The 14,335-nt window shown below is 33.0% G+C and overlaps 1 protein-coding gene across 1 annotated transcript; it reads right to left on the minus strand.

Moving 5' to 3' along the window:
• Positions 1 to 1,156: 1,156 nt before the first annotated feature.
• Positions 1,157 to 5,929, minus strand: LOC114415308 (phosphatidylinositol:ceramide inositolphosphotransferase 1-like). The gene is made up of 12 exons (XM_028379932.1): positions 5,383 to 5,929; positions 5,196 to 5,285; positions 4,333 to 4,419; positions 4,156 to 4,224; positions 3,358 to 3,438; positions 2,994 to 3,065; positions 2,782 to 2,842; positions 2,593 to 2,695; positions 2,132 to 2,227; positions 2,002 to 2,048; positions 1,787 to 1,911; positions 1,157 to 1,691 (listed from the first exon to the last, which is right to left on the minus strand). Exons 1-12 carry the CDS (start codon positions 5,413 to 5,415, stop codon positions 1,611 to 1,613), a joined length of 945 nt encoding a protein of 314 aa, XP_028235733.1. The 5' UTR covers positions 5,416 to 5,929; the 3' UTR covers positions 1,157 to 1,610.
• Positions 5,930 to 14,335: the final 8,406 nt, after the last annotated feature.

A 14,335-nucleotide genomic window follows, 5' to 3' on the forward strand; every position in this document is an offset into this window, starting at 1 on the left:
TAAATAATATGTAATAATTGGATAAACTTTTTTACACTGTTATTATGTGTGGCAAGTTTGTTATTATTTTAATATTTATCTTAAAAATCATACTAAGAATTATTTATGATTAATGGATAGAGTTAAAATACTTCTATACAATGCATTCCTATCAATAAATATTTAGTTATATTCCCAAATGTATAGCCATCCTTTTGACCAAATTGGATGGGAAAACAGGATCTCTGTGTATCTCCAAATGTTGCACCTATGAACAAATAATGATGTCACCTTTGGAAGCTCCTTAGAATTAGTTTTCATTATTAGGCAACAAACAAACACCCCAAGCCGAGAGTATCTTGGTTGTGATAAATGAGGCTATGTATACATGCATGGATGGCCACAAGCTATAAACCTAACACGTCACACTTGCTGGATTGGCAATAATGTTGAGAAACACAATGCCCCATTTGGATTAGACCAAGTGCTTCAACAAAGGAACAAAAAAAAGGCCACAAAACGCGTTAGTTAAGCGGTGTAGAGGGGTGCCCCACGTGACAAGTATATGAGGCATGTGACATGTTACATCAGCAATGAGTTAATGTTGTGAAAGGAGAAACTATTTGAATAGAAGGGGTACCTAAAACATCCAAATTGGGTTTGGAGACGACGGACAAGGAATGGGACAATGGACATAAAGCATTGTGATGCGTAAAAAAGCACATGCGCGGTCAAAGCATCATGTGCTTGCTCATGTCACTTATCACCATTTCGAATTTTAAGAATAAGTCACGCTTGTGTTGGTTCCCTTTTGATCGTTACCACCAAACTAATCATTTTAGGGATAATGAGCCCTCCAATGAACAGTAATTAACTCAAATCCTACATATCCTTTTCCACTTTCAACCCCTTTTCAACATGGAAAAAGCCAAAAAAAGTGTTGACAGTTGACACATTGCATTTTACTTTAACGATCAAATTGCACCCATCCTCCTTTTGCCTTTCTCAAATTACACAATACTATTTTTTTTTCTATTCCTACACTAATCTTGTTTAAAAATATTACACTAACACCCCTCATATGTTACACTAACACCTCCTATAAAGGAGGCAAACGAGGTAAATGATATGGTTAAAAAAGTAAGTGTTTGAGTAATTACAAGAAATCTCAGGGATGATTAGTGGAATTTACTCTGCTTTAACCAGGCAAAGTTGATCTAGGAATTAGAATTTCCCTTACTTTTATACAAAACACGCCTACTAGTCTATTACATAGTGCTGATCATTAGGTTGGTTACCATGTGATTGCAAGAAGTTTAACAACCAACAAAAACAAGGACTGTACAGCATTATGCATGTGGGATCAATGATGTAGGGTAAAAGAGGAAATGGAAATTTTTCTATGGCACATGCTGATGGTGTATAGATAATTTAACCATGACAAGGGATCTGAGCTGCAAAATGTTGAAATGCACAACCCAATTTCAATTTCACTAGTACAAATCAGGCCCTACTAATTTGAATTAACAGGTGAATGTTTCAGACAACAAATCCTTCAAATTGAAGGTGGTTGCAGCTTTCCATCAGCAATCTTGCAGTGGATCCAATTTGTACAGCAGAGGCTCCAATATCTATGCACCATTCATGGCAGAGTCTGCATGGAGTGTATTGCCATCTTCCATGATCTTGCCATTCACTTGTGTTCTCTGCCTCTGAGCAAATTAAAACAACCATGTTAAGTCCAAATCAAAGAGACAAAGACATGACATGAATGGAACAAGGGTAAGGACAAGTGCATTCAAAGTACCCAATCTACAGGGTCTCCAGAATTCCCATTCAATAGCTTGTGGTTCTCCTCTTTGGTCCTGCTGTCTTTGTCTTTGGTGCTCAAAGGTAGCAAGGTTGCAGCTGCAATTGACCTGTCTGGTAATTCTGCAGAATAACTAAGTCAGAACAACAGCAAATGGCAATCAAATAAAGACAATAGCTATGTAATTATGTGCATGTGACAAATGTTCTAACCTGGCAATTTCTTGTCAATAAAAAACACCACCAAATTAACAGTGTACCTGCCAGCCATGGACCAAAAAGATCAACACAAAAGGGACATAGGCCACAGTTTTCACATTACATAGCAATATATGCTCCTTACCAGGCAACAACTACGTCAACCGTGTAATGTTTGCGAGATGCTACTATCAAAAGACTCTGAACCACAGCAAGCAACCACCCTAGCTGCTTTAGTGACCTAATGGTTCATCAATGTCAACAGTTACAACAAATCAGAATTTAAATTTAAACATAACAGAATGTGACAGGAAGGACTGAAAATGAAATGAATAATAGCAACACACTCCTTATAACACACTTTCTTATTGATTAAAATTTAATGAAAATCTACAAAATCATGAGTGAGATTCATTAACTAAGGTGTGTGATCACACAATTTTGTGATTTCCAACAAATTACAACTAATAATAGAGTGTGTTAAAGAATGTGTTGTTGGCATTTCTCATAATAAATTAGCCTAACAAAAGTTACTGCAGTAAAATATCTTGACAGAGTTGATTCTTCAACAAAACAAGATGGAAGGAATTTATAAGCCAATTTTACCTTCGAGTGCCATATTTCTGATACGTGAGCACAAAAACAAGTGTAAAGATCATGTGTGATGAGAATATCAAATCACCACATCCATAGACCACACCACGTGGAACTGTACATAATATAATTGAAATGAGCAACAAAACAAATACATAGGCATCAAATATGAACAACTCCAATACGATAATGTATACTCACAATTAATCAATAGCACTTCAAGGACACTATCTGGACGGGGTAATGTGGCAAGTTTAGAACCCTGCATGATACATTAAGTAGTCTAAAAATTTAAGAATCTAAAGAAAATAATAATAAAAGATCTTGCCCACATATGTTATTTGCAGTAGTTAAGAGAATACTTAAACACAACATGTGACATGTTTTACAAACACATTCTCAAACAATTGTACCTCACGGCAATGGTAATTTGGACCAGGAAGTTGTGTAGAATAAAATGTGATTATGCGAAGAACTTGAGAACCCTGCAGTACACAAATATGAAGTGAGAAAACTGGCAGATTCACATATACAGAATAGGCACTTAACTCTATCTGAAGCTTTTAAATGGCCAGGAATATACTTTTCTGACCATGTAAGAGGAACAGAAAGCAAGGCATGATGACATCACATAATAATCAGGGTTACACCTGAGCATTAAATTTTGAATCATCCTAATTCATCAATCTATCACCCTAAGAACTTATTTATTCAATTAGGATTCCCAAAAAAATAAACAATACTTATTAAACATGAGATAATGTGATCAACACTTACCACTAAGAATGCTAAAACCCTGCACCATATTAGAACTGTGTAGATCTTTCTGTTCTTCAATATGAATGGATGAAATGTCCACTGCAAAATCACATATCAAAGAATATACATGAAACTTCACAAAAAATAAATAAAGGAAAGAAAACGATACTTGTTTAAATGAGAAGTTCACGAAAATAAGCCATACAGGCCAAAAGGGATTTTTAGAAAGGAAAATAAGCCATTGAAACAGGGATAATATTATACTAAATTACTAATACTATATATGTCGAATCCTGCAGTAGCAGAAAGTATCAGGCAAAAATTAATAAAGCCATAGAATCAAGATTAAAATAATCCTTCACTGACATCAGTACTAAACCACTAAGAAGAAACTTCAAACCACAAAGTAAGAAATGATATTTTCCTTTCTTTTATTTCTCATTTTTTTTATTTTCCTACAAGTCTCAATAGTCAGTACAAACACCTCGTGGGTAACTTTTCAAGCCTCACAAAGCCACAATGAAAACAATATATTAGAAATAACAGCTCAGTAGTCTGACTTCAAGGAAACACCAGACGGTGGCAGTATAGCACACACATTCATGATCAAGCCATATTTACCTGAAGAATTTATCACACCAAAAAAAACATGTTCATAGTAGAATATAGAATTGTCTGTAAATTTTAATGCCATAGGTAGGTAAAATATAACCTATCACATAAAAGGTGGGCGTAAAAAGGTAAATGCTGACACAACACAGTCATACAGTTAATCTATGAAAACTGAGACAAAGAACGGGAAGGGGGAATTCTTACCGAGACAAACGATATAAAAATCATGGCAAACAGTGTTTCACTTATGTAAGCTTTGTCTTGCCCAAGCTCCTGTAATAACAGCACCAAAGATTAAAAATTACAAGGGCATTATTATCATTCTATGTACTGGTTTTTCCAAGAGAGAGAGAGAGAGAGAAGGGAATGGCAATTACAAACCGGAAGAAGGAAGAATCCAACATCTTGTAGAGTAGGGCCAGGCCTATGTAAATAATGAACTCCTCGGGCAGCCAAACCATGTATATACTGTAGAGAAACAGTTAAAATTCAGACATCAAACATTGCGATAAATAGTATGTCAAGTAACCAAGTAAACCAATGTACTATACTGTGTTACACTTTATGCATACAAAACATAGACAAGAATAGAAACACAGAAACATATACTTTGCAAAAATTTGCCGTTCTTATTTCTTTTTCATAGAACATTGGCCCTCAATATCTTTCCTCAACAACTAGCTGCAAACTAGTAAATGTTTCCAATGATGGAAATGAAACATTTGATCATCTTCCCAGAACCCAGAGTTTCACAGAGAACTGAGGGTAAGGTAAATTGGTTTTTGAGATGGAAGATCAAATAACTCATCATCTAAAGCAAGTCATCATAGTTGCAGAATATGACAAAAGATGCTTCAAGCAGTTACAAGTTCCTAAAATTCCCTAATTTGAACACTCAGCCATCAACTCTGACACTTCATAACCATTGACAAAATAAGCTTCAGTAATCAAACCAAGTGATAGTAACAGTATTGTAATTTGTAATCCTCATTCATTCCTACCGAGAAACAAACAAAATAAAACAAAAGCAAGCAATTGTACCACTAGCCACACCAACAAACAACACGAACAAGAAAAACCGAACTCCATGTAGCATGCAAGTAAAGTTCCAATCCAACAACCATAAAACACTTTCAGAAAATTTCCCTCCACATCAAAGTAAAACAAAAGGAACCTTCTATACTAAAGGTAAACCACACTCAACCATTGCACGAGGTTGATCAAAGAGGGAGGAAAAAGAAAACCTGACAAACAAGACCAGCCAGAAGGTACTTCCAATTCTCAGCAAGGAGGTTGATCTCTGTAGTTGTCTCTGCACAAATTCTCTTCCATAGCTACACAAACACACACCAAAAACCAAACAAACATCAACACAAGAACACAAGAAAAGAAACAACAACACCAAGAGGGTGGGGGGGACAAATAAGCAACCTTTGAAGCCTCACGGCCAATGTAAAACGACATGTTATTGTCCCTGTTGTTGTCGTTGATGGGTTATGCGCGCAAGGAGCACTTCCATGTTACCTCATAACCACACTGATGATAGAGTCAACATTGATTGGCCAATATGAGCGATACCCACATAGAATTAATCCCTTTTTAAACTTTCCCACTATGCAAAAACCGAAACTTAGGCCGAAAGGAGACACACCCAGAAAGAGAAACACAACTGGGTATCCAAATTCGAATCGGGAAGAGGAAAAGATCGGAAATTTGAGGTTGATCACAAAAACAGAACCGTGCCCCAGATGAGAGGAATGAATGATCACAAGAAGAAGAAAAAAAATACAGAAGAGATTTTGGTGGCAGAATCAATGGGGGAAATGGAAACGGAGGCGCAATGGTCAAAAGGGGTTTTCGTTTCTCTCTCTTGTTTCTCTCTCTTGTTTCTCTCTCTGATTCTTCTTCTCTTTCTCGCAGTGTTTTCCTGACTGCTATGCACGCGAGATGAACACGGCGGGACAGTTGAGAAGAGAGTAGAAAATTATAAAGAGTGCCCCTATTTTTTATATTTCCAATTCTCACTATTTTAATATTCTTCCTTTACTTGCACATAAAAATAATATAATAAAAATATTAACAATATTGTTTATCAAAAATTAATATTACCTTCTAAAAAATTTAATTATTTCCATTTTTCTAAAAAATATGTTAATAAAATTTTTACACTATCATCCCACGAAAGATTATAGTATATGATGAGTTTACTACTTTTTATAATAATTAATTATCAGTTACTTTAAAAGTCATTTTTCTCATAATTTTTAATCAATTAATAATATAAAAATATTTACATGAAAGAAAGTTAAACTCTAAAAAGTTACTCATCCAAAAAAAAAAAAACTCTAATAAGTTATGTTCTTCAGTATTATTTTTGTTTGTTATTAAAGCTAAAACACATATTTTAAGAAAATAATTAATTAAACCAACTTTTTATGACAAAATAATTTTATTAACTCAGTACTACACTGAATAATTAGAAATATACTTTTATTAGTGTATTTATTATTGAAAAAATAATTAATATTTTCTCGATGTTTTTTAGGGGTAATATTTTTCTTGATGTTTAAAACTTACAAATGATTTGAGATAATAAAAAAAAAGCATTTTAAAAATGACAAATATAATAGAATAGGAAGAGCTTGATGTTTTGTGTACAAAAGTCTATAAATTTTGAAGATGATTAATCTTTATAAAAAAATAAAATAAAAATTGATTTCACCATTTAATAAGATCTCTTTTTTCAATCAAATTTTTTATTTACAAAATTTAAATTTGAGACTTTATTTAATGAAAAGAATATAAATTAAGTGTAAATACAAGTAATGTTTGTCTTTCTATTAGTAAAATATAAAAAATAAATTCATGTTTTTTCATTTGAATAATAATATTTAAGCAATATCTCATTTTAATTTATATCTTTAATTTACCAATGTGGCCATTTATTCCATTCTTTCTCCTATTTTATGCCTTATTTTTTAAAAAAAAAAAAGTGTACATATAGGTAATGTCTGTCTTTCTAGTTTCTACTAGTGAAATTCAAATAATAAATTCATGTTTTAATAATAATAATAATAAAGAAATAAAGAGTGAAACGAGAAAACGAGAAAGATCACCGCTTACAACTTTTCCTTGACGTCAAACCTTTCTCTCTTGCTGAAGCTGTTGCCACCAAAATGAGCGAATAAGACCAAATCCACAAAACTAATAGTATCTTCTAGCTTTTGAAATAATCAGCACTGTTAGTTAATTAATTAAATTAAAATGAAATCCTCAATGTTATATTTGTTTGAAGAAAAAAAAAAATCAGTAACAGTGACCCGATTAGGATATGATTCGGTGAGAATTGACTTGAGACCGCAAGAGCCAATTAGGCTATGGCCACTCCTAGGCATAGCAATGGGTGACACGGGGACGGATATTCCATTTCCCACTCTCGCTCCGATTAGACATGGCAAAAAAATTCGTATTTATGGATATTCATCGGAATTCGTCTTAATTTTGACGGGTAATATACAAGTTGACCGGGTATGGGTTCGGATTTTTTCTGATAACTAAAAGTCGGGTGGTATGAGATTAGTAGACTTGTCCCGATCCCGAACCCGAATCCGTCTCGCCACTTAAAATCTTTAAAAATTTTGTATAATTTAATCAAAAGGCATAAAATTTTTATTACTAGTTAATTTTATTTTAGAACTTTGACATAATTTAATATTATTTTCTTAACTATTTTTGTAGACACACATGCTATAATAAATTTATTGATATATAAGTAGTTGAAAATAAATGTTTAACAATCAATTTATTTTTTCTAAAATCAAATTTTTAATATTTTTTTATAAAAAAAAATATTTTTCTAATTTGAATCGTGTATGGGACAGGGTCGGGGATACCCGATACCCGACGGGTACCCAACAGGTACGGGGACGAGACAATAAACTTAAACCCGTCGGGTATCGGATACAAGTATGGGGATATGTTGGGGAGTCGGGGTAAGAGATTAGGGAGACAATACTCATACCCGCCCCACCCCGCCCCATTGCCATGTCTACCCCCGACTTTGTAACTGATCCCCGACTCCACCCTTGGTTCCCATCGGGGTTAAAAAATATGAATCCATCCCCGTTCCTGTTGGGGGTCAGGTTTTCCCACCCCGCCCCTGCTAGTATTGATTAAAAAAATTTTAAAAAAGAGAGAGAGAAAATATTATAACTTATTGGAAAAAAAATGGAAAAAAAATGCAGTTACGTAAAAAAAACAATAACAAATTCAAAATATGGGATAAATATCATAATTTAAAAAATTACTAAAAAAAATCAATCAATTCAATTAAAATCATAAAATTTGGGTATTGCATGAGAAATTAAGGACATGCATATTTATTTTCCCCCAAAATAGATTATCATGTAAATATATGTTGTCCCAACAATAAGTAGCATATGATTCTATTTAGCAAAAAATGAGATACTAATATACTATGTTGATTGTCCTTCAACATGTTTCATTCTATTTAGCATATGATTCTGTTCAGCAACTTAAAAATGTTTCATTCTTTCAAATTACATAATAAAAAAACAACTTAAATTGTTCAACAAATAAATGTTAATCATTCCTCCAAATTAGTGACACCACACCCATCATTCCACCTGCATAAAAGAAATAAAAATTAGAACAAAAGCTTATATTATATAATAACAAAAAAATGAAATTTAGAACATTATTTACCTTCATCATCTGAAATCATTTCATTCATTACAGTAGCACATTCAGTAACAACTTTATAGCTCATAGAACCTATAAAAATACATTACAAGTATTAGTTCTTGAATAAACACAAATATCAATTTAACAACATATATGAATAAAATTTTACTAGTATTTTCAGCACTCCACAACCAACTTCTAGCGCACATTAAAGCCTCTAAAGTAGTCCATTGAAGTCGACTACGATGTGGACTTAATATTTGACCACCAGTGCTAAATGCGGATTCTGAAGCTACAGTAGATAGAGGAATAGCTAATATATCCTTAGCAATTGCTTGAAGTGTTGGATACTTGACACCATTAAACTTTCACCACATCAAAATATCAAAGTCAACAACTCTTGGTAAAATCTTTTCTTCTAAATAGTGGTCTAACTCTAATTTAACATAAGAACTTTTAGTCATTTATTCCTTATAATAAATCTATCATACTCAGATAATGCATCACCAACAACTTCACTATCAGTAACATGACCAATATTACCACCAAAAGAGTCTTTGTTCATTTTCATTTGGTAATCAGAAACTAAGTCATAACACAATTGTCGAATGCACCTCACTTGAGTAAAAGAGTCATGTTCATACAAATTTTCATAATAATACTTAAGCAACTCCATCTTGTACCTATCTAAAACAATGGCAGCTCCCATCACATTATGAATCACACCCAGTATTTATCAAATTTGATCATCATATTTTTTGCCATTTGTTGAATCATTGGGTTAGGAGAGGTAATCCATTGTTTGATTGCCAACTTAATCTCACATATATTAATTAGTAGTTGGATGTTTAGTAGAAGAAAATAATTCAGTGATAGTATTGAACAACTTCAATCTCCCACAAACATTCTTTGCAAATTGCCATTGTAAAGTACTTGGCAAACAAGTATATTGAGACTCTTGTTGCTTTAATCGACAAAAAATATCCTCATATCCTATAGCAATTTCAAGCATTTTGTAAGTTGAGTTCCATCTAGTTGGACAGTCTAATGTCAAATTCTTAGTGTAAGGGATTCTCAACTGTTTAGCCGTTTCCTCAAATTTTTCCTTCCTCTTAGGTGTTGTTGTCCAATATGTCATACTATCTCGAATATTTTCTATACCTTCTTTCACCACTTCCAATCCATCTTTTACTATCAAATTAAGGATGTGAGCACAACAACGCATGTGAAGTAAAGACCCATCCCTAAGTAAACTACCCAAGTGCAATTTATCCTTAATTTTATCAATCATAGCATCATTTGTGGTACAATTATCTAGGGTGATAGTGGACAGTTTTATGTTAATATTCCAATCCATCAAACAGTCAGTCAATATATTGCAAAGTCTATCACTTGTATGAGGAGCAGGAACATAAATGAACCTAACATAAAAATAGAGATATAATATAAAAACAACAAAAAAAGAGATATAATATAATCGTACTCAATCATTTTATAAAATAAAAGGCCTGATAATATAAAAAGTTCAAATCGTTTTAGTACCTCAAAATCTGACTTTGTAAGTTCCAACAATCATCAACATAATGAGCTGTAATAGTCATATACCCCCTCTTCTGACTCGTTGAAGTCCATATGTCTAATGTAATGACCATTCTTCCATCAAGACTATCCAACAACTTTAAAGTTGTTGCTTGTTCATTCTCATAGATTTTCATTATCTCCTTCTTAATTGTGTTTCTAGTACGAACCTGAAAAATATCACTATATTTTATTTTATAATATACCAGCTGAAAAAGAGACACTTCATGTCTTTATCTTTATTAAAAATAGTTAAAGAAAATAGTGATAACAGGTTGGAGGGGTTTTGCTAGCGAACCTGAAACACAGGTTGAAGGGCAGCAAAGTATCTCCTAAAGCCAAGGTGATCCACAATTGATAGTGGATACTCATGCATAATACTTGCTTTTGCTAGCTCTTCCCTTGCACATTCTGCATCATAAGTTCCCGCACCCAACTCTTGCTTTCCTTGCACAACCTTAAGTGTAAGAAATGTTTGGCCCTTCATCCCTCTCATAAAAATCTTGTACTGAACACAAATCTCATTATGCTGCCACAAATGCTTGGTTCCATTTTTTGATTTTCCACCAAGAAGTTTTTTACAATACTTGCATTCAGCCTTGTCCAACCATTGACTTTAATTTTTTTTTAAATGCTGCCAAATCTTACTTTTCAACCTACATATTCCTCCTTGCGCCTCCACATTACTAACTTCATCTTCATGAGGTGAAGGAGTATGATCAACATTAATAGGTGAAGGAGAAGGTGCAAGATCAACTTGAATAGGTGAAGGAGTTTGATCAATTGGTGAAGGTGAAGGAGACTCATTAATTGGTGAAGGAATATGGTAAATTCCTTCTGGTGAAAAACTAATATCTTCCATTACTTTCCTGGAAAGAAAAAAACACTAATATCACAAAAAGTTTTTCCCAAACAAGTAGTATGATAAATGCTGAAAGTAGAATGATAAACAAGTATATTTTTTAATTATACACTAGAATGAAAAAAAAATCTGAATTAAGCTCCTCTATTTGTAAAATCAACATGGCAGTAAACTATATGCAGTAAACTAATTATTTAAAAAATCAAGGCAATACATTCATTGGTAATCAATTTAAAAAATAATACAAAAAATCAAGGCAATACATTCACGTGGGACTGGAAACATTTCATAGCTTGTGACTTAGCTTCCAATACTTTTTATCATCAATAGTATATTTTACTTTGCCTTTAAAAAAAATTACATGTGGGTATACAAAATTAAACAAAAATTAGATGGTACAACAGAATGCTTCAAGGCTCGTTTTGTATCCAAAGATACACTCAACAATTTGATTTTTATTATAATGACTTTTAGCTAGCCTTCGTCATACTTTTAGCCATATTTAGTATGAGGGAGCGAATCAACCAGCTATTTTAATTTGCTTGCCCTACGGCTTTCAGCAAAGGGAAGAAATTAAAAATACTTCTCTTGGTTGATGCTGCTAGAATTATATGTTTCTAAGATCGTAGCTCTATTTTGTTTTTTTTCTTCATGTACAAAAAAATAAATAAAAAATCTTAAGTGTGTGACACGAAGTGTGTACTCCTCTTAAATCTTAATGGGTAATATTTTTTTCTATGAAGATATTATAGACTATTTTTTCTCACTAAAAATATTTAAATTTTTTTCTAACTAAGTTCATAGTTGGATTAAACTTAAGTTTGTAAATAGAAATTGTAAAAATAAATCAAGTTTTGATTTTATAAAATTGAGTTTCAGAAAAAAAAATTAATATACAACATACTTGCAAAGTAACCAAACATTCATGAAAGGGAATTTAGAAAACCAAAAACCAAACATAACCTTAAACAATAACCAAAACTAAATCTCATAAAAGTTGAGAATCACTTCAAACAGAACAGAAAAATGGTACAAAGACATTTCCGAAAGCAACTCATAATTAATTGATTCCGATCCAAAGTAAAACATAAGAAGCCAACGAAATAAAATTTCATAAGTTGCAAACACATTTTGAGGCAAATCCACACAATATTCATATCAGGAGCACTCAAGTTTCAAGCTTATGAACATCAGGCAAGATTTTACCAATTAATTAGTTGAAGGAGTGGCTAGTATGTTTCGGAGTTGTTGTCACCCAAGGTATCATCTATAATTAGATCAAATTTGCTTTTATAAAAAATTATTGCAACCAACAATATTCATGATAAAAAGAATAGAACGGCCTAGAATAGTCTCATACATTTATCAAGCTACAACACTTAGACTAGCGGTTGCAATTTGCCCTTCTTTATACAAGTTAATATTACCCAAGGACAATCGAAAACCTCATCCCACACATTGACACATAGCAGTCGTATAGTTTGAGCCAAATAGGAATTTTTAGACGAGACATGAAAATGGAATATACAAGTTCACCAAGCATAAGGATAGTGGTAGAGCTGGGATAAAATTTCTGCTGTTATTTATTAACAATCCCTACAGAGGGGTGATACTTATAAACAAAGAAAGTTCCACGATGAATAGTTAACTAGAACTTGAACAATAGATTCAAAAACAAGAAAAATTCACCAGGAGAGACTCCTGTGCATGTCAAACTTGCCTCGAGCAGATGCCAAAAAGGATGATAGATCCAGGATACCCTTTTGCCTTCCTTCCACCTTCCTTTATATTGTTGTTGAACAAAGCTCAAATAGAACAAAGCTGCCATCATGGATTTGAAAAAGAAAAGCAAGTGGGCAGAGTAAAGTGTTCAAAGGAACCAAGTTAAAAGGAGATAAAATTATCCAGAGCAATGGTGTCCTCGTCTATGGCGGAATCGAGATCGGAGAGGAGATCGAAGTACAGGAGTGGTAGAGTGAGGACTGAGGAGCTACAGCGACGAGTGAACTTGTGAGAGACAGAGAGAGGTAGGTAGAATGAGGACTAAGGAGCTGCAACGGCGCAAATTAGGTTTTAGCCTTTTAGGAGTTAGGTTTTCCAAATTGGGGCGGATATCAATAATCTCATACCTGCCCTCGCCCCCATTTTGGGTTATCGGGGAAAACCCGAATCCGACCCCGAACCCGATCAACACGGTTTTTATCCGTCAAAGTCGGGACGGGTTCGATTCGATTCCCACGGGGTCGGATTCCGCTGCCATGTCTAGCCATTCTTGCCTTAGAGCTGCAAGCCTGCAACTTGAGTTTTCCTCAAACAAAATTTAAATAAAATATGAATAATATTATATTTTTCTATAAATTATCCTCCCACTTTGTAAAGAGAAATATTAAATATAAAAATAATTATATTATTTAGCATATAAAAGAAATAGATTAATAAAAATATGTTGTAGAAAAATTTTGAATTATTCATAAAATAATCATAACAACGTCTTTTACTATATTTTTTTCTTTTTAGAATATTTTTATATGTTTCCTTAATATTTCTTGTTAGAGTTTAATTGTCCATATGCTTTCAGTGTGAAGAATTTTATATTATTAACCAGGAAATATGTGTTTTTAAGTCTTGATTTTTATATTTTTAAATTGATAAATTTAGTCTTCTCATTTTATTAGTGACCATGATGAATGCAATAAATGGTTTTGATTTGTGAAGATGTGAAACTATTATTTATAGTAGGGTTGAATCCTTAGAACTTCCATTTAAACATTAGGATAAATAGTCACTTTTATCCCTGTATGTTTTGCTGACAAATGCGTCCCTAAAAGATGAAAATATAAAATTTAGTTTCCGAAAGTGTAAAAAGTGCGACAAATATATCTGGCAGTTAACTACTTCCGCCCATCATCGTTAGTAAAATAATCTACATGGCACAGAGGAATGAATTTGTCACTGAAATGATTGTCAACGTGATCATTTCTAATCACCAGCATTAGGGGAATATTTGGCATATAATATTTTTTTTACTTTTCGTTTTCTCACTCCGCTGACAAATGTGAATGTATGTATACATGATTTTGATGTCAAAAGAAGAATCAAACAAAGCTCATTTGCTTCAAGATTAATACAAGATTGTTTCAACAAACAAAGTCTTGATTCAAGATTTCTTCAAGATCAAGCCTTGCCTCAAAATGAAAGGTTTCAAGTCATCCAAGGCACATGTAATCGATTACCAAGGCA

This window comes from Glycine soja, chromosome 1 (assembly GCF_004193775.1).
Source record: "Glycine soja cultivar W05 chromosome 1, ASM419377v2, whole genome shotgun sequence".
In the NCBI taxonomy this organism is placed as follows: Eukaryota; Viridiplantae; Streptophyta; class Magnoliopsida; order Fabales; family Fabaceae; genus Glycine; species Glycine soja.